Below are 22,049 nucleotides of genomic sequence, written 5' to 3'. Positions count from 1 at the left end.
CTCTCACAGTCAATATTTGTGGGGGGCTGCCTATCCTTTGGGAATTTTCTCTGAGGCAAGATAGTTTTCCCTTTTCTATCTATAGGGTTGATTAGTCCTCCGGCTGTGTCGAGGTGTCTAGGATCAGTAGGTAATCCCACGGCTACTTCTAGTTGCGGTGTTAAGTTCAGGGTCTGCGGTCAGTATAGATACCACCTTCTCCAGAGTACGTCTTATGCTGCTCCTAGGCCACCAGATCATAACAGACATGGTGCAGTACACATGGGGCGACATGGTGCTGCATATGGAGGCGACAATGCTGCACATGTGGAGGCTATGGGAGCGACATGCAGTGTATATGGGGAGGCTGTGTGGGGCTCATGCTGTATATAGGGAGGCTGTGTGGGGCTCATGCTGCACATGTGGAGGCTGTGTGGGGTTCATGCAGTATATATAGGGAGGCTGTGTGGGACTCATGCCGTATGTAGGGAGGCTGTGTGCATACCTCCCAACCGTCCCGGATCCCATGGGACTGTCCTGATTTTGACAGTCAGCCCCGGGATCCCGGACGGGACATTAGTTGTCCCGCACTACGTGCCTAGGGCGGGGACAATGCAGCAGGGGGCGGCATCTGAATAAGGTTTATGGCTGTTTTATTAAAAAAAAAAAAAAAAAAAAAGCTGGGTCTCACCTCCCGACCGACCCCCGCCCCCTGTGCGGCGCTGCCACGCTGAGCGAGAGAGCCAGCAGCAATCAAGATGAAAGGTCAGCGACTCAGCATACCTCCTTGTGCACGGAGCCACGGCTTCTCCTGCTCTTATCTGCTATCCCGGCAGAGAAGGAGAGATGGGGGAGGTGCAGGGACAGTGCAGAGCTGTGAGCAGGAAAAACTGTAGAGCTGCACATGGACATCAGCCGCCCCTGCACCACAGAGGAGATTGTGTGTGTGTGAGCTGTGTGATGCTGCATGTGTGTGTATGAGGTATCTGGTGTGTGTGCTGGCTGCGTGTGTGTGTGTGTGTGTGCGTGTGCGTGTGTGTGCTGGCTGCGTGTGTGTGTGTGCGTGTGTGTGCTGGCTGCGTGTGTGTGTGCGTGCTGGCTGCGTGTGTGTGTGTGTGTGTGTGTGTGTGTGTGCTGGCTGCGTGTGTGTGTGTGTGTGTGCTGGCTGCGTGTGTGTGTGTGTGTGTGTGTGTGTGTGTGTGTGTGCTGGCTGCGTGTGTGTGTGTGTGTGTGTGTGTGTGCTGGCTGCGTGTGTGTGTGTGTGTGTGTGTGTGCTGGCTACGTGTGTGTGTGTGTGTGTGTGTTGGCTGCGTGTGTGTGTGTTGGCTGCGTGTGTGTGTGTGCTGGCTGCGTGTGTGTGTGTGTGTGTTGGCTGCGTGTGTGTGTGTGTGTGTGTGTGCTGGCTGCGTGTGTGTGTGTGTGTGCTGGCTGTGTGTGTGTGTGTGTGTGTGTGCGTGTGCTGGCTGCGTGTGTGCGTGTGTGTGTGCGTGTGTGTGTGTGCTGGCTGCGTGCGTGTGTGTGTGTGCTGGCTGCGTGCGTGCGTGTGTGTGTGTGCTGGCTGCGTGCGTGTGTGTGTGCTGGCTGCGTGCGTGTGTGTGTGCGTGTGCTGGCTGCGTGTGTGTGTGTGTGTGTGTGTGTGTGCTGGCTGCGTGTGTGTGTGTGTGTGCTGGCTGCGTGTGTGTGCTGGCTGCGTGTGTGTGTTGGCTGCGTGTGTGTGTTGGCTGCGTGTGTGCTGGCTGCGCGCGCGCGCGTGTGTGTGTGTGTATGTGTGTTGGCTGCGTGCGTGTGTGCTGGCTGTGTGTGTGTGTGTGTGTGTGCTGGCTGCGCGCGCGTGTGTGTGTGTGTGCTGCGTGTGTGTGTGTATGTGTGTTGGCTGCGTGCGTGTGTGCTGGCTGCGCGCGTGTGCGTGTGTGCTGTGTGCGTGTGTGCTGGCTGCGTGTGTGCGTGTGTGTGTGTGCTGGCTGCGCGTGTGTGTGTGTGTGTGTGTGTGCTGGCTGCGTGCGTGTGTGCTGGCTGCGTGTGTGTGGCTGCGTGTGTGTGCTGGCTGCGTGTGTGTGCTGGCTGCGTGTGTGTGGCTGCGTGTGTGTGCTGGCTGCGTGTGTGTGTGTGTGTGTGTGTGTGTGTGTGCTGGCTGCGTGTGTGATGCATTTGTGTCAAAGCTGCATGTTTGTGAGCTGCGTTTGTGATGCTGTGTGTGTGTGCTGCGTGTGTGTGAGCTGCATGCCTGTATGTCATTATACAGTGGGGTTGTGTGTGTGTGTGTCATTATACAGTGGCGCTGTGCGTGTGTGTCATACAGTAGGGCTGTGCGTATGTGTCATTATACAGTGGGGCTGAGCGTGTGCCTGTCATTATACAGTGTGGCTGTGTGTGTATTATACAGCGGGGCTGTGCATGTGTGTCATTATTCAGCAGGGCTGTGCGTTACCCCGCCGTACTTATTTAATTTTTCTTTTTCCCTGCAGCCTTCACCTGTCTCGGCTCCCCAGCCTCTCCGGTTTGACGTCCGTCTTCCTGTTCCTGAGGTTCGGTCCTGCCTTCCCGGTTTTCCTATTTTGTTCTCCACCCTCCTTCGGCATTTTCCCCTCTGTTCTTGTTTCCTCTCTCTCTCTAGAGCCGCCCCTCTTCGTACGGCTACTGCGGTTTTGGCTCCTCTGGGCTTGCCCCTGACGGTTCCTGTATAGGGGTCGGGTCCATAAGGTCAGCTCGCCCAGGGGTAGGTCTTTTCCGCGGTCCAGAGGGTCCACTCTCTTCCCTACACGTTCGCGCTACAGTAAAGGAAAATCGGGAAGGCAGGACCGAACCTCAGGACTAGGAAGACGGACGTCAGACCCGAGAGGCTGGGGAGCCGAGACAGGTGAAGGCTGCAGGGAAAAAGAAATAAAGAAGAACAAAATATGTACGGCGGGGTAACTGAAAAAAAGCAACAAACACAGGGGCGAAGCAGGCAGGACAAGGACAATAGGCTCAGACTAGGCAGTACACAAAAGACAGAGCACAGGTAGAGCGAACTGGCCAGATGCACAAGCGGAGGCTATATGACAATCAGGCATCGCAAAGCAGGAAGGTCAGCCTCTTATAGGAGAAGTCTTACCCGGATTGGCTGTCACTAGAGAGCTCCGGGGAAGAAGGAATAGCAGAGGAACGCATGCGTCCTTTGATGATTCCAGAGTGCCTGTGCAAACACCGGATGCCCCTAACGGAGCAAGATACCGGAAGTGAAGAGACGATCTGAGGACGAGCGCACTGTGACCTGGAAGAGGAGCGGCGGGGACTCGCAGCGGCAGGACTCGCAGCGGCAGGAAGATGGGACATTGCACCGGAAGAGAAGCTGGCACGCTGGAACCTGGAGGAGGAGCGGCTGCGACACGCAGTGACAGGAGCGGTAACAGGGGCTGTGCGTGTGTGCCTGTCATTATACAGTGGGGCTGTGCGTGTGTGCCTGTCATTATACAGTGGGGCTGTGCGTGTGTGCCTGTCATTATGCAGTGGGGCTGTGCACGTGTCTGTCATTGGTGCATTCACTCTGTGTCATTCTATGTGACTGCAGACTTGTGCATCTCACGTTGCTCACAGAGCTGTGGTTATTTGGCTGGTGTCTGGCTGCAAGTTTGTGATTTGCATACATGCAGTCACATGCCGACTAGACTTGCATGGCGAATGCAAATGTATTGAACAAGGCCCAAAACAGTCTAGTCGAAATGTGGCTGGGAATATATATATTGCATGCTTGTGGTCACAAGACCACCTGTTGCCGGCACCAGAGAATCTTCACAGCGCACAGTGCACACGATATGAGGATTCACACATAGTGACTGTAGACATGTAGCATAAGATCCGACAACCCCTTTAAGGATGAGCCGATACAGCATGGAGCATCATGTGTGGCCATTATACAGTATGCAGCATCATGTGCGGTCATTATACAGTATGGCGCATCATGTGTGTTCATTATACAGTATGGAGCATCATGTTCATCCAATATACAGTATGGAGCATCATGTGTGGTCATTATACAGTATGGGGCACTGGGTGGACAGATTTTTTTGTTTATAATTATTGCATATGAAACAGTGTGATCAGCAGTGCTAAATGGGTGTAGTTGGGACATGGATATGGGTGTGACTAATTATGAATGGGTGTGGTCAGAGGCGTGGCCTAAAATTTGCCGCGACGCACTTTGCGCGCCGCTAACTTTGTCCCTCTTTCCCATCTTGAAAAGTTGGGAGGTATGGCTGTGTGGTGCTCATGCCGTATATGGGGAGGCTGTGTGGGTCTCATGCTGTGTATATATAGGGAGGCTGTGTGGGGCTCATGTTGTGTGTATATATAGGGAGGCTGTGTGGGGCTCATGCCGCATATAAGGGGCTGTTGGGGGCGCTCATACGATATACAGTGGGGCTGTGCTCGGGTTCAAACGACCTATAGGGGGATATCAGCATTCTTAATTCTGCTCAATATTAAGTTATATAATTAATATTCATAAAATGATCAATAATAATTATAATATATCGATATTAATATTGAGCAGAATTAATTTCGGCCTATTGGTTCGGCCTTTCACAATGGTCGCAGTCTCTCATGTGGCCCCTCGGGAAAATGAATAGCCCACCACTGCTCTAGATGGTAAACCAAACCTTTAGAATATAGTAATGCCCTCTTCTTGCCTAGAAAGTAATAATGTTCCCTGTGTGCCCCTTTGACACAATAACCAGAGTGCCCCTATAACAATAAGTGCCCACTTAACATTAATAATGTCCTGAGTCTCCCCCCTGTTCAGCTCCTCTCTCCACAGTATGATGCTCTCTTAGGCTGGTTTCACATTTGCGTCTGTGCGTTCAGCGTTTCATCTGCATAGATCTGCATGTGTCGTGTATATATATATATATATATATATATATATATATATATATATATATATATATATATATATATATATATATATATATATATATATATATATATATATATATATATATTTAACATGGTGTACACAAGGACGTGCGTTTGCGTACGTTCACATGCTTTGTGTATGCTTCTGCGCATGCATCGTTTCGCGGTGTGCAGCGGGGCGTTACGAGTACAACATGTTGTATTTTTGGAGGGGTCAAATATTGAGCAATCGTCTGCATGCGGACAATTGCAGATGATTGCGTAATAAACACATTACAGTCTATGGGAACGCATTGGTACGGAAGGACATGCGTACGTATGCATTCGAAACGCAATGCGTACTTCACACTAATCATGTCCAGGAAACGATGTTACCACCTGCAAAATCACTGATGTATAAAAGGGGATGTGGAGACAGGTAGTCCATTACTCTCAGGACTCTGGACAGAAGCACAAGACTATTTGTCTCCTGATCTACACTGTGTTACAAATTATTATGCAAATTGGATTTAAGTGTCAAAGATTTAATTGTTTTGTTTTTCAAATAAACTCATGGATGGTATTGTCTCAGGGCTCAATGGATCACTGAAATCAATCTTAAACACATGGGATAATTAGTTTTCCAGGTGATTCTAATTAAAGGAAAACTACTTAAAAATGATGTTCCACATTATTAAGCAGGTCACAGTTTTCAAGTAACATGGGAAAGAAAAAGGATCTCTCTGCTGCCGAAAAGCATCAAATAGTGCAATGCCTTGGTGAAGGGATGAAAACATTAAAAATTTCCTGAAAACTTAAGCGTGATCATCATAGTGTTAAGAGATTTGTGGCTGTATCTGAGCACAGATGTGTTTATGCTGATAAAGGCATAATGAGGAAGGTTTCTGCCAGGCAAGTTCATCTGATTAAGAGAGCAGCTGCTAAAAAGCCATTACAAAGTAGCAAACAGATATTTGAAGCTGCTGGTGCCTCTGGAGTCCCTCGAACTTCAAGGTGTAGGCTCCTTCAAAGGCTTGCTGTAGTGCGTAAACCTACTTTTACTCTTCGCCACGACAGCACCCCACTGGAGAGAGGGATCCGCCCCGCAGGAACAGGAAACCTATTGAGAAATAAAAGGGGGGCGGTCCGCCTCTCCTCCTCAGTTTAGGTTTCCTGTTCCTGCGGGAACGACAGGATATCTATGAAGAGAATACCTGGGCATGCACGCCGCCTGTGCGGTATCTTTAAGAACGGCAGGGGCTGCAGTCCAGAGGCAGCATCGGGGGAGATCCGTTTGACGGCTCCCTCCTCGCCTGACAGAAGCCCCGGATGATGACCTGGTCCGGGTGAGGCCGCCGGGCATAATTTCCGAAAGCGGGTGGCAGAAGCAGGCGCCGGAATCCTCGCCGATCAGGTGAGGACAGCGTTCCGGAAGTAAGTCCGAGGCTGGATCCCGGACTGCGCATGCGCCGACCACCACCAATGATTTACCCGGAAGTATAGTTAGAACTTCCGGAGTATCCAAGCTGCGGCCAGCAGGCGGGGGGAGGCGCGGCCCCTTGCACATGCGCAATACGGAGGACGCTTAGGCGCCATATATAAATCAAAACAGCACCATTATTTGGCGATGCAAGATGTCATCCCCAGGTGCCATGGACCCTGAAACAGGAGACCAAGTACCCCCCGCCAAGGATCGTCCCAGCAAAGGATCTTCAGACACCGGTCATAAGAGCGGCTCGGTGGTCAGATCCAGGACAGGATCTCGGGCTTCTGATCCGGTATTTTCAGCTTCACTGGGTGAGTGTGAGTGACTCTACCTATTAAGCTAATGCTATTTCCTCTCTCTCTCTCTCTCTCTCTCTCTCTCTTCTCCTTCTCTCGTCAGCACACCTCGGGTCAGGTTAAAAAACGACAAAAAACAAAACATAGGGAATGCGCTTTATGTAGCCAGCCCCTACCCGACTCATACCCCAAAAAGCTCTGCCAGGACTGTATAACCGAAACCACACAAGGAGCGGCAATGTCCGTTACGGACTTGCGTACCATTATAAGAGAAGAATTAAGAGCTATGTCCCAGGATAAGCCTCCTAAAACCAAACCTAAAATACCAACACCCTTGTCAGATTCAGATAGTGACCAGGTTGTATGTTCAGACGCCTCCCTATCGTCATCATCATCTTCATCGTCTGAAATTGAGGGACGTCCTTGTTTCCCAGTAGAGAGTGTGGACAATTTAGTAAAATCGATACGAGACACTATGGGGTGTGAAGAGTCCAAAGGGGCACAAACCACGCAGGACATAATGTTTGCGGGCTTGGCGGAGAGAAAAAGGAGATGCTTTCCGGTCATACCGGCAGTAAAAGCATTAGTAAAAAGGGAGTGGGAAAAGCAGGATCAGAGAAGCTTTCTACCCTCATCGTCAAAACGTAAATACCCGTTTAGTGACGACGAGCTTCTTACATGGACAAAAGTCCCTAAAGTTGACGCAGCTGTAGCCTCTACCTCGAAGCAGTCAACCTTACCTGTAGAAGATGCGGGACTGCTCTCTGACCCTCTGGATCGGAAAGCCGAGTCCTCCCTTAAAAGATCCTGGGAGGCAACTACAGGAATATTTAAGCCAGCAGTCGCAAGCACTTGCACGGCCAGATCGATGCTCATATGGATCGATCAACTGGACCAGCAAATTGAGAATAAAATCTCAAGAGATAAATTACGGGCAGCTATCCCCCTGATACGGGGCGCAGCAGCCTTTATGGCAGACGCATCCGCGGACACCCTTCGGTTAGCGGCAAGATCTGCAGGTCTGGTAAACAACGCAAGGCGTGCACTATGGATGAAAAGCTGGAAAGGCGATGCGCAATCAAAATCTAAAATATGCGCCATCCCATGTGAGGGAGGGCCTTTAAAAGGAGACCGTTTGGCAAAAGAAGGCAAACGGATAGGTCTACAACATGGACCGCTAAAGACGACAAGCAGAGAGGTACCATGTTTAGAAGACCCAACCCCCCAAAAGACAACAAATACTGAGGACATACCAGTAGGGGGCAGACTTAAATTTTTTGTCACTCAATGGGAAAAAATAACATCTAGCTCGTGGGTTTTAAATATCATCCGAGATGGAATCAAATTAAAATTCTCTCGTGTTCCCCCACGAGTCTTATATTATAACATCTCTCAGCTCGCCTATACAGCAACAGGCACTAGAGCTTGAGATTCAAACCCTATTATCAAAACGGGTCTTAGTCCAAGTTCCGGTGGGACAGGAGGGTAGGGGATTCTACTCTCCCCTATTCCTAATTTCTAAACCCGACGACTCCTTTAGGACAATTATAAACCTTAAAAAACTCAACTCATTTATCGAAAATTATACTTTTAAAATGGAATCCATTAGATCCACCATAAAGCTCCTCTTCCCAAACTGTATGATGGGGGGCATTGATCTAAAAGATGCATATTATCATCTCCCTATTCATAACAGATACCAGAAATTCCTCAGGGTGGCAGTAAAAATCAACAACGAGGTTCATCATTTCCAATATGTGGCCCTGCCCTTCGGCCTCTCGACAGCGCCGAGGATCTTCACCAAGATAATGCTAGAGGTGATGGCCTACCTTCGCCAGAAGGAAACCTTGATTGTGCCCTATCTGGATGACTTTCTGGTAATAGGAAATTCAGCTACTCAATGTACCGACCGTTTAGCTCACACAATTTCCTCTCTACAGGGCCTGGGCTGGATAATCAATACCGACAAATCCAGACTCACTCCACTTTCCCGTCAAGCGTTCTTGGGGTTCCATTTAGACTCTATATCTCAAAAGTGTCTTCTGCCACAGGTAAAAATTCCGCTGATCAGACACAAAGTCCTAGCCGCAATAAACAATCCACGTATATCCCTAAGACAGGCTATGTCATTATTAGGGTCTCTTATCTCTTGTATACCTGCAGTAAGATGGGCTCAACACCACACTAGAACACTGCAACATCAAGTTTTACAAGAGGATAAACGGTTATTGGGTCACCTAAATGCAAAAATAACCTTATCTCAGGAGGTTTTAACATCCTCAGAGTGGTGGCTAGACTCAAACCATTTGATGAGTGGGGTTCCATGGGTAATAACGCCATCTCATACCATAACCACTGACGCCAGTCCTCATGGATGGGGCGCTCATATGGGGAATGATTATTGCCAGGGATCATGGAGCATAGAGGAAAGCTGCAGCTCCTCTAACTTCAAAGAACTAAATGCTGTAAAGTACGCCTTATACCATTTCCTCCCACAGCTTCGGGGGAAAGACGTCAGAGTCCTGTCCGACAACACCACCACCGTGGCGTATCTAAACCGTCAAGGAGGTACGCGATCAGAGACTCTGATGTCTTCTGCTATGGAAATTTTAAATCTAGCAGAAAGTCATCTAGCATCCCTTACTGCGCTGCACATAAGAGGAGCAAACAACCAGCAGGCGGACTTTCTAAGTCGACACACCCTAAGACAAGGAGAGTGGTGTCTAAACCAGCAAATTTTCCTGGACATAGTATCTCTTTGGGGCCGTCCTCAAATAGATCTCTTCGCCACAAGAAGAAACAGAAAAGTTCAGAGATTCGCCTCCCTATCTCCAGCGGATCATCCGGACATTCTGGACGCTCTCCAAGCCCCCTGGCAGTTCAGTCTGGCGTACGCATTTCCTCCGATCATATTGCTACCTCAAGTTATACGCAAAATCAGGGAGGAAGGAGCGAGAATTGTTCTGATAGCTCCATTCTGGCCCAAGAGACCATGGTTTTCATGGCTACAGACCATGTCGGTCTCAGATCCTTGGGTCCTCCCCTCAACGCCCAATCTTCTCTTCCAAGGTCCGTTTTTCCACCCTCAGGTGGACAATCTTCACCTGACGGCCTGGAACTTGAGAGGCAGATGCTAAGATCAAGAGGGTTCTCGGGGGGTTTGGTTGATACACTTCTCCATAGTAGGAAACCCTCCACCACAAAAATCTATACGAGAGTATGGAAAAAATTCCTACAATTCCATACATCTACCAACACGTCAGAAATTCCTATATATTCTATTCTGGAATTTCTTCAAAAAGGGAGAGAACTGGGTCTAACTGTAAACACCTTAAAGGTTCATGTATCAGCACTAGGAGCCCTCTATGGCTATAACATTGCGGGGGATAGATAGGTATCCAGATTTATTACGGCCTGCGAAAGAATGAATCCAGTTAACATACCTAGGATTCCACCCTGGGATTTAAATTTAGTCTTACAAGCCCTAACAGACTCTCCATTCGAGCCAATAGACTCAATACCAATTAAATGTCTATCACTAAAAACGGCCCTCTTGGTAGCACTGACTTCAGCTAGGAGAATAAGTGACATCCAAGCACTCTCTATAGATCCACCTTTTTTGTTAACCTTTCAGGATAAGTTAATTCTTAAACCAGACCCTTCCTACATGCCCAAAGTAGCGAAAAAATTCCACAGGTCACAAGAAATAATCTTGCCCACTTTCTTCAGTAATCCATCCACTCCTGAAGAACAAAAATATCACTCTAGACGTTAAAAGAGTAGTGTTAAAATACATTGAAAAGACCAGCAGCTGGCGACAGGATAGGGCTCTGTTTATTTCCTTCCAGGGTCCCAAGAAGGGTCATGGAATGACAAAAAGCACCTTATCCCGGTGGATCAGAGAATCTATCAGACTGGCTTACTCCGCGAGGAAAGAAATCCCTCCGGAAGGCATAACGGCACACTCCACCAGAGCGATGGCATCCTCCTGGGCAGAGAGGGGAGACGTCCCGATTGAAACTATATGTAAGGCGGCAACGTGGTCAAATCCTTCTACATTTTATAACCACTATAGGCTAGACCTATCGTCAACTTCTGACCTAGACTTTGGCAGGACTGTCCTCAGCACGGTGGTCCCCTCCCTAGGTGATGGTCTCTGAAAGATCTCCAGTGGGGTGCTGTCGTGGCGAAGAGTAAAAAGCCGGATTACTCACCGGTAATGCTCTTTTAGTGAGTCCACGACAGCACCCTCTTACATCCCTCCCTAGATCAATATAATACTGATTGAGTAAAATCCTTTTAATCATAAGCAAATAAGTTTAAAGAATGAAATAAATGATATATTTGCCTAACACTGGCGGTCCTCCGGGTACTCTGAAATCAAAACTGAGGAGGAGAGGCGGACCGCCCCCCTTTTATTTCTCAATAGGTTTCCTGTTCCTGCGGGGCGGATCCCTCTCTCCAGTGGGGTGCTGTCGTGGACTCACTAAAAGAGCATTACCGGTGAGTAATCCGGCTTATTCGGCCACCCTTAAACAGTGTTCACAAGTAGAAATGGTTGCATTGGGCCCACACATACATGAAGACTAATTTCCAAACTGTCTTGTTTACTGATAAGCGTTGAGCAACCCTGGATGGTCCAGATGGATGGAGTAGTGGATGGTTGGTGGATGGCCACCATGTCCCAACAAGGCTGCAACATCAGCAAGGAGGTGGAGGAGTCATGTTTTGGGCCAGAATCATGGAGAAACAGCTGGTAGGGCCCTTTAAGGTTCCTGAAGGTGTGAAAATGACCTCTGCAAAGTATACTGTATAGAGTTTCTGACTGACAACTTTCCTCCATGGTATAAAAAGCAGAAACGTGCCTTCAGGAGCAAAATCATCTTCATGCATGACAATGAATACCTCTGAGTAATTGGCTGCTATGGGCATAAAAGGAAATAAACTCATGGTGTGGCCACCATCTTCCCCTGACCTCAACCCGATAGAGAACCTTTGGAGTATCATCGAGCAAAAGATCTAGGAGGGTGGGAGGCAGTTCACATCCAAACAGCAGCTCTGGGAGGCTATTCTGACTTCATGCAAAGAAATACAAGCAGAAACTCAATGGATGCAGGAATTGTGAAGGTGATATCAAAGAAGGGTTCCTATGTTAACAAGTAACTAGGGCTGTTAGGATGTTTTGGAGTTAAATAGCTTTTTTGTTTAGTGAATGTGACCTCCTAATGCTGCAAATTCCACAAATGAGCATTTTCAGTTCTTTAAAACATATCAAATGTTTAGAAATTCTACTGTGCCTAATAATTTGGAACAGTGCATTGTGAGTTTTTATTCATTTTGGAGATTATACTGTTATCATTGGGAGGTTTCTTCATTAAAAGTCGATGTATACTCTAACTGGTAATGACTTTTATTAGACTGACTGTCATTTGCACCGACCATTTAGGAAAATCAGAGGAAAATGTCAGTTGCATAATAATTTGGAAGATAGTGTATATTTCCCCCCCCTTGAGGAAGCGACAGTCACGCTCGCAAAACGCGCGTCGTGGTCAGTGGTCGCCCCCTGGACTGGACTGAATCGGAGATACTATTATGGGTAATTAACTCTTTATTTATTCTATGTTTTTTTACATTTCTCTGAACAGCGCTGTATTGTGAGAGACATGTGATCTCTTTTCAGTCTAGATTAGCCATATGACCTGACTTGAATTACACTGTTACCTTTGTCCCACTATATGTGGGGTATGTGCTTACGATTTCCTTACGGTTAAATTTAGTGGCTATATATACTGACCATTTAGACATCATCTTCAGTGCTGCATCATATGTGTCCAGGTTGGCGACCACTTAATATTGTCACCTTTTAAGATCAAATTCTTATTCATATGAATTTAATATTTTATTAAAATTGTGCTTATTTATATATTTTTTTTTTCATCATGTTTTTGGTACTAATAAATTAATATTGTTTTTAATATATGAAGACTCATATTCTCCTCCTAGATGGTGGCCCGATTCGAACGCATCGGGTATTCTAGAATATGTATGTATATAGCAGCCACATAGTATATAGCACAGGCCACGTAGTATATAGGAGCCAAAGTACCGTAGTATATAGCAGACAAATACTACGTGGCCTGTGATATATATATATATATATATATATATATATATATATATATATATATATATATATATATATATATATATATATACATACATACTGTAGAATAGCCGATGCTTTAATACAGGCCACGCAGTATATATCAGTGGTCAAACAGTATATAACAATATAGCACAGCCCATGTGCTATATAACACAGCCCACGCAGCATATAGCAGCCACAGGCACACAGGCGACGTAGTATATAGCACAGGCCACGCAGTATATAACCCAGGGCATGTAGTATATAGCACAGCCCATGCAGTATATAACACTGCCCATGTAGTATATAGCAGCCACGCAGTATATAACACAGCCCACGTAGTATTTAACAGTGTGGGCACCATATCCCTATAAAAAAATATTAAAATAAAAAATAGTTATACTGTATACTCACCCGCTGGGATCCAGCGAAGCTCTGGCTATGCACGCCGCCATCTTCCGTTCCCAGAATGCATTGTGAAATTACCCAGATGACTTAACGGTCTCGCGATGCATCTCTGCGAGCACATTGTCGAACTACGGAGGGTGAGAATAGCAGGTTTTTTTGTTTTTTTATTTTTAACATTAGATCTTTTTACTATTGATGCTGCATAGGCAGCATCAATGGTAAAAAGTTGGGGACACACAGGGTTAATAGCAGCGGTCACGTAATGCGTTACCCGCGGCATAACGTGGTCCGTTACCGCTGGCATTAACCCTGTGTGAGCGGTGACTGGAGGGGAGTATGGAGCGGCCGCCGGGCACTGACTGCAGGGGAGTAGGGAGGGACTAATCGGACTGTGCCCGTCGCTGACTGGTCGCGGCAGCCATGACAGTCAGCTGGCGAGACCAATCAGCGACGCGGGATTTCCGTGATGGAAGTTGCCGACAGAAAGACGGAAGTACCCCTTAGACAATTCTATATATAGATTTTTTTCAATAGTTTGTCTCCTGGTGCTGCCGACTCTCCTGGTGCTGCCGACTCTCCTGGTGCTATTGTCCTGGTGAGGACAACACTGGCTATGTAAGTATAGAACCTTTGAAAATGTCTGTCTCTTATTTTTTTTTTTTTTATTTTTTTTTTTTGTTCCTTTAGACTGGTTCTCTCCTGGTGCTGCTGCTTCTCTGTGTATGCAGTCTCACTTCCCTCTTAAGCTCCCTCTGGTGAAGGTTGCATTATACTGCACTGTAGCAGCATGACACTTATAAAAGCCTCAAACTTCTGTGTGTGACTCCGACATAAGATCTAATGTGATAGAAGATTACAGTGCGGGGAAGACGGGAAACCTTCATATAGACGGCAGGTGGTGATGGAGTCAGTGACGGACTCTGGACAAATATGTTTCTAGAGCCGCAGTAGAAGATGAAGATGTCGTCCTCATCATGAAGTAGTTATTTCTCCTGTCACGTGTAATGAATATCTCCTGCAGTATTGCTAATGCCGATTCCAGTGTCGGTAAATGAGACGAGAATTAGCGTTATGGAAGATGAGTCTATGAGAATCATATTCAGCTGCCGACTACGAGGAAGAAACTGCTTGTTGTCTGCGGCCTAAAATACACTGCTCAAAAAAATAAAGGGAACACTTAGATTATAACTCCAAGTAAATCAAACTTCTGTGAAATCAAACTGTCCACTTAGGAAGCAACACTGTTTGACAACCAATTTCACATGCTGTTGTGCAAATGGAATAGACAACAGCTGGAAATTATTGGCAATTATCAAGACACAGTCAAAAAAGGAGTGGTTCTACAGGTGGGGACCACAGACCAATGCTAACTGGCTGATGTTTTGGTCACTTTTGAATGTTGGTTGTGCTTTCACACTCGTGGTAGCATGAGACGGACTCTACAACCCACATAAGTGGCTCAGGTAGTGCAGCTCATCCAGGATTGCACATCAATGTGAGCTGTGGCAAGAAGTTTGTTGTGTCTCTCAGCGTAGTGTCCAGAGGCTGGAGGCTCTACCAGGAGACAGGCCAGTACACCAGGAGATGAAGAAGGGGCTCAGCCTTTGTGCAAGGAGGAACAGGAGGAGCCCTGCAAAATGACCTCCAGCAGGCCACAAATGTGCATGTGTCTGCACAAACGGTTATAAACCGACTCCATGAGGATGGTCTGAGTGCCCGATGTCAACAGATGGGGGTTGTGCTCAGAGAAAAAAAATCACCGTGTAAAAACTGTAGTTAAAAAAAAATTACGTCTTAACGCAGTAAGGTGATATTAAGGACCACTACCACCATTTAAAAGGTACCAGGAGGCGCCTGTACCCACTAAACTGAACTGTTCCTACCTACCAGCGGAGGTTGGCATCCTACATGATATTCACGATTTTGTTGGTGCCCCCGCTCCAGACGGCTGTCCCTCCTAACCCTAAGACCATAAGGAAATTTCCATATGAGGGGCAGTGAAGGGGGTGAAGTCTAACAATGATGGCAATGATATGTTAGACTCAACAGTTTACTATCCAAAATTAACATACAAGTGAGGTCAAACTAATAAATGATCAATATAGTTCCACTTCCTCTTATAGGGCAAATAGTTATACTGTCTGAGTAGGAACTAAACAGATGGCCAATGTCATATATAAATATCATAGAGCCTGCATAAATATTGCACGATCCCAGGGCATTCACCCCTTAACCCCAAGGGTGGTGTGCATGTTAATGACCAGGCCAATTTTTACAATTCTGACCACTGTTCATTTATGAGGTTATTACTCTGGAATGCTTCAACGGATCCCGGTGATTCTGACAGCGTTTTCTCGTGACATAGTGGAAAAAAATGGAAATTTTTGAAAATTTCGCAATTTTCCAACTTTGAATTTTCATGCCCTTAAATCACAGAGATATGTCTCACACAAAATAAGTAACATTTCCCACATGTCTACTTTACATCAGCACAATTCTGTAACCAAAATTTTTTTTGTTAGGGAGTTATAAGGGTTAAAAGTTGACCAGCAATTTCTCATTTTTACAACACCATTTTTTTTTTAGGGACCACATTACAATTGAAGTCACTTTGAGGGGTCTATATAATAGAAAATACCCAAGTGTGACACCATTCTAAAAAACTGCACCCCTCAAGATGCTCAAAACCACATTCAAGAAGTTTATTAACCCTTCAGGTGTTTCACAGAAATTTTTGGAATGTTTAAAAAAATAAAATGAACATTTCACTTTTTTCACAAAAAATTTACTTCAGATCCAATTTGTTTTATTTTACCAAGGGTAACAGCAGAAATTGGACCCCAAAAGTTGTTGCGCAATTTGTCCTGAGTACGCTGATACCCCATGTGTGGGGGTAAACTACTGTTGGGCGCATGGCAGAGCTCGGAAGGGAAGGAGCATCGTTTGGAATGCAGACTTTGATGGCATGGTCTGCGGGTGTCATGTTGCGTTTGCAGAGCCCCTGATCTACCTAAACAGTAGAAACCCCCCACAAGTGACCCCATATTGGAAACTAGACCCCCAAAGGAACTTATCTAGATGTGTTTTGAGAACTTTGAACCACCAAGTTTTTCACTACAGTTTATAATGCGGAGCCGTGAAAATAAGAAATCTTTTTTTCCCACAAAAATGATTTTTAGCCCCCAAATTTTTATTTTCCTAAGGGTAACAAGAGAAATTGGATCCCAATATTTGTTGTCAAATTTGTCCTGAATAGGCTGCTACCCTGTATGTTGGGATAACCCCCTGTTTGGGCATACAAGAGAGCTCGGAAGGGAAGGAGCATTGTTTTACTTTTTCAATGCAGAATTGGCAGGAATTGAGATCGGATGCCATGTTGCGTTTGGAGAGCCCCTGATGTGTCTAAACAGAGGAAACCTCCCAATTCTAACTCCAACCCTAACCAGGACACACCCCTAATCCCAACCCTAACCCCAACACACCCCTAACCCTAATCCCAACTCTAACCACACCCCTAACTCCAACATACCCCTAATCCTAATCTCAACCATAATCCTAAGCACACCTAACCCTGACACACCCCTAACCCTAATCCCAACCGTAAATGTAATCCCAACCCTAACTTTAGCCCCAACCCTTACTTTAGCCCTAACCCTAATGGGAAAATTAATACTTTTTTATTTTATTATTTTTCCCTAACTAAGGTGGTGATAAAGGGGGGTTTGATTTACTATTTATAGCGGGTTTTTATATTTGGCAGCTGTCACACACTAAAAAATAGTTTTTACGTCACAACATTTTGGAAGCTATAATCTTTCCAAATCTTGGTCCACCGAGTCACGTGAGGTCTTTTTTTTTGCTGGACGAATTGATATTTTTATTGGTAACACTTTTGGGCATGTGACATTTTTTGATCGCTTTTTATTCCGATTTATTGTGAGGCAACATGAACAAAAACCAGCAATTCATGAATTCCGTTTTTGGGGGGGTGTTTATACCGTTCCGCGTTTGGAAAAATTGATAAAGCAGTTTTATTCTTCAGGTCAGTACGATTACAGCGATACCTCATTTATATAATTTTTTTTATGTTTTGGCGCTTTTATACAATAAAAACTTTCATATAAAAAATAATTTTTGCATCACTTTATTCTGATGACTATAACTTTTTTATTTTTGTTAATGACACTGTATGGCGGCTCGTTTTTTGTTTGCGAGACAAGATGACGTTTTATAGCGGTACTATGTTTATTTATATCTGTCTTTGATCGCGTGTTATTCCACTTTTTGTTCGGCGGTATGATGATAAAGCAGTGTTGTGCCTCTTTTTTTTTTTTTTTTTTTTTTACGGTGTTCACTGAAGAGGTTAACTAACTAGTGGGACAGTTTTATAGGTTGGGTCGTTACAGTCGGCGATACTAGATATGTGTACTTTTATTTACATAAAGGAATGTATTTATTGGAAATATATATATATATAATTTTTTTTTTTTTTCTTTATATTTTTACTTTGTCCCAGGAGGGGACATCACTATATATTATCAGATCACTGATCTGACATTTTGCTCGCAAGCCAACCTCCCTGCAGGACCTGGAAGGACCCCCGCGGCCATCTTGGATCTGGGGTCTGCAGGGAGGAGAACGAAGGAGACCCTTGGAAAAATGCGATCACATCGCGTTGTTCCGAGGGTCTCGGGGAAGCACGCAGGGAGCCCCCTCCCTGCGCGATGCTTCAATATGCCACCGGAACGCTGCAATCATGTTTGATCGCAGTGTTTCGGGGGTTAAAGTGCCAGGAGCGGTCACAGTGCCGGATGTCAGCTGTGATAATCAGCTGACACCCGGCTGCGATCGGCCGCCCTCCCCCTCTGAGCGCGTCTGATCTGGTATAACGTACTATCCCGTCCATGGGAATTAAGTCCCAGGTCACATGGTCGGGATAGTACGTCCGATGGCAGAAAGGGCTTAAGCAATAAGCCCAAAAATATTCAAAACCAGATAAGGCTCAGCTGCATGTTAAAGAACAGGTACATGTCATCAAATCAAGAACTTATAAAACAAAAAAAAAAACAAAAAAAAACAAATCTAAAGAGCTCTGAAACACACTCATTTCCCCTTTCAAGGTTCATCAGGAGTGAATAAAGTATACATAGTATAAAGAGACTACTTAGCTGCTGAAGAAATTGCTATGACCGGGACAATAGCAGGGTTTGGAGTTCAGACACATAAGGAAACGATACCCCTTCATAGTGTGCTACATGATACGGTGCATGTTGATCCATGTTGCTATTGTGCCGGTCTTAGCCATTTCTTCAATCACTATAATTGTGGTATACTGTCCAAAGAAACTCTCATTTCAATATCTCTCCTCCTATTCCTTTCCCCATCCCACAGGGCTGGATAGGGGTAGGAGGGACAGTCGACAGTGATCGGGGGCTCTATTGCGCAGGTGTAGGGTGCAAACCTCCGCTGGTAGGTAGGAACAGTTCAGATTAGTGATGGGTACAGGCACCTCCTGGTATCTTTTAAATGGTGGCAGTGGTCCTCATTATCACCTTACTGCGTTAAGACGTAATTAAAGGTAATTTTTTGAGTACAGTTTTTACACAGTGAATTTCTTTGTTCAATTTTTCTGTACAGGAACAATCTTATTCTAGCTGTGATTTCCTCATGGGTTGTGCTCACAGCCCAACACCGTGCAGGACGATTGGCGTTTGCCACAGAAGACCAGGATTGGCAAATTCGGCACTTGCGCCCTGTGCTCTTCACAGATGAAAGCAGGTTCACACTGAGCACGTGTGACGGAGTCTAGAGACGCCGTAGAGAGCGATCTGCTGCCTGCAACATCCTTCAGCATGACCAGTTTGGCAGGGGGTCAGTAATGGTGTGGGGTGGCATTTCTTTGGAGGGCCACATAGCCCTCCATGTGCTCGCCAGAAGTAGCCTGACTGCCATTAGGTACCGAGATGAGATCCTCAGACCCCTTGTGAAACCATATGCTGGTGCAGTTGGCCCTGGGTTCCTCCTAATGCAGGACAATGCCAGACCTCATGTGGCTGGAGTGTGTCAGCAGTTCCTGCAAGATGAAGGCATTGAAGCTATGGATTGGCCTGCCCGTTCCCTAGACCTGAATCCCATTGAACACATCTGGGATATCATGTCTCGCATGATCCATCAACGTCACGTTGCACAACAGACTGTTCAGCAGTTGGCGGATGCTTTAGTCCAGGTCTGGGAGGAGATCCCTCAGGAGACCATTCGCCGCCTCATCAGAAGTATGCCCAGGCTTGTAGGGAGGTCATACAGGCACAAGGAGGCAACACACACACACACACACACACACACACACACACACACACACACACACACACACACACACCTGAACATCATTTCCTTGTCTTGAGGCATTTCCACTGAAGTTGGATCAGCCTGTAATTTGATTTTCCACTTTGATTTTGAGTTTCATTCCAAATCCAGACCTCCATGGGATATTCATTTTGATTTACATTGATAATTATGTTTTATTGTTCTCAACACATTCCACTATGCAATGAATAAAAAATTGCAACTGAAATTTCATTCAGTGATATCTAGGATGTGGTATTTTAGTATTCCCTTTATTTTTTTTTTGAGCCGTGTATATTGGTTTTATTAGTAGATGTAAAGAAGAAAACAAAATACTGTAAAATAATCAATCTCTTATGCTTCCCTTATCTCCAGTAATTGTATTATTACACGGGATTTTTATGATGTTACATTGGCTCATCTTCTCATTCAGGTCTCTACAATATCGGATCCTCTCAGTGAAGATCTTCTATATAAGAGCATTTTCCTGATTTACCCATCAAAGATGGATATGGCCAGAGACAAGATGACGGAGAGGATATTACACCTCACCCTAGAGATCCTCTTCCGCCTTACTGGAGAGGTGAGAGATTCTGATGACGTCACATTACATCATTCTTATCTATGGGAATAACAGATGGACAGAACTGGAGAGGTGAGGACTCTGGAAATGTCTGTAGTGAGATTTATTATTGTCTCTCCATTACCAGGATTACATACTAGTGAAAACTACCTCTAGTGACCGCTGTCAGGACCCTATGTCTGAGGAATGGGGAAGACCCCTGAGCCCAATCACGGGGCCTCCACCTCACCCCCTGATACATGAGGACATCAATGACCAGAAGATCCTAGAACTCACCTACAAGATGATTGAGCTGCTGACTGGAGAGGTGACACTGCTGGGAATGCTGGGACATTATACAGTAACACTGTGAAGGTTTCGGGGGATGACGGTATCATTGTATGTGTCAGGTTCCTATAAGGTGTCAGGATGTCGCCGTCTATTTCTCCATGGAGGAGTGGGAGTATTTAGCAGGACACAAAGATGTGTACAAGGAAGTCATGATGGAGGTTCCCCAGCCCCTCACATCACCAGGTAATAGACAGGACTAAATACATACGGCCTATAATTATCTGATTGTAAAGAATGAATTCAGTCTCTGTATGTGTTTCCTCCAGTTCTATCCAGTAGGAGGACCACACCAGAGAGATGTCCCAATCCTCTTCTTCCACAGGACTGTAAACAAGAAGATCCCAATGTTCCTCAGGATCATCAGGTAGATGGAGAGAAGGTGTCATGAGATCTCCCCTATGATGTGTAGACGGCTGTGAAGGTCTTGTGCTCAGTCTTGTTTTATTCACCAGTATTATATGTTTTATACTTGTGTAATGAGAATGGTGCAGATGGCAGGCAGGGCTGCTACCAGGAATTTTGGTGTCCCAGACTGGCAAAATTTCTGGTCCACTTGGGACTCTGCCCAGAATACACCCCCCCCCCCAGCTCCGTCTCCAACTTTCGAACCTACCACTGCCCACTCATAGAAAAACTCTGCATCTGTATCTGTATAATGCATCCCATAGTCATATATAGTTAAATAATGCATCCCCTTAGGAGTAAAATGCACCTCATAGTATAATGCACCCCCATAGTGGTATAATGCACCCCCATAGTAGTACAATGCACCTCCGTAGTAGTATAATGCACCTCATAGTATAATGTCCTCCCATAGTGGTATGATGCACTTCATAGTATAATGCAGCCCCATAATAGTATAATGCACCCCCATAGTAGTATAATGCAGCGTCATACTGCAGATTTACATAAAAAAAAGTTTATCCTGCCCTTGTGAGGTCCAGCGGTGTCCTCCACCTAATACATCTGAGGTGTGTACCATCATATGTGAGTGTCATTATACGCCGGCAATGTGCCCTCTGACATCAGCTGCCAGCTTGTGATCTCCCGCAAGGCATCAGATTTTAACTTGCCGTGCATCTGACAATGCATGATCAGTTGAGCCACTGGGGCCCGTAGAGGAGAGGCGGCCTGCTGTGGGCCCGCTGCTCGCCAGGCCCTATTCGCCAGTAAGGACTGTAATGCTCTGATGGCAGAACTGATGGCAGCATTAGAGCTGATCATAGATGTGACTATCTTTTCTATTCATCTGTCTGTGACTTTTACAATATTTGTTTCAGGGTGAAGATCTGACCCATATTAATACTACAGAGACATATGTGAGGAGTGATGAGTGGTGTAAAGAGGAGATTCCAACATACGACTACCCAGGTAAGTAGTATCCACTAAATGCAGAGAAGTCACAGATTCTTCTCAGTCACCGGCTATGGCTGCTTTATCGGTTGTATAGCCCGGTTGTATCACAATCGGGTGTTGACCATTTTGCCTCTAGACCTCAACATTCTCCTCCATCCAAACTTTGACACATCAGCTCTAAACTGTTATAAAAAAAAGTGTTTGAAGGTCTAGTATTTCTTCTTGAAACTGATGTGACATCTACCATTGGTC

At 45.7% G+C, this 22,049-nt stretch overlaps 1 protein-coding gene across 1 annotated transcript in view; it reads left to right on the top strand.

Annotated features, from left to right (window-relative positions):
• LOC143766490 (uncharacterized) overlaps positions 1–22,049 on the top strand; it is a 491,244-nt gene that overhangs the window by 300,210 nt on the left and 168,985 nt on the right. The window contains exons 2-3 of the mRNA XM_077254207.1: positions 19,962–20,111; positions 20,239–20,418. Of these exons, the coding sequence (XP_077110322.1) occupies positions 20,034–20,111; positions 20,239–20,418 (258 nt within the window). The 5' untranslated portion in view covers positions 19,962–20,033. The remainder of the gene's footprint in view (positions 1–19,961; positions 20,112–20,238; positions 20,419–22,049) is intronic.

This window comes from Ranitomeya variabilis, chromosome 4, assembly GCF_051348905.1.
Source record: "Ranitomeya variabilis isolate aRanVar5 chromosome 4, aRanVar5.hap1, whole genome shotgun sequence".
Lineage (NCBI taxonomy): Eukaryota > Metazoa > Chordata > Amphibia > Anura > Dendrobatidae > Ranitomeya > Ranitomeya variabilis.
The sequence above is the reverse complement of the archived record's forward strand: the minus strand, read 5'-3'. Positions and strand labels throughout refer to the sequence as shown.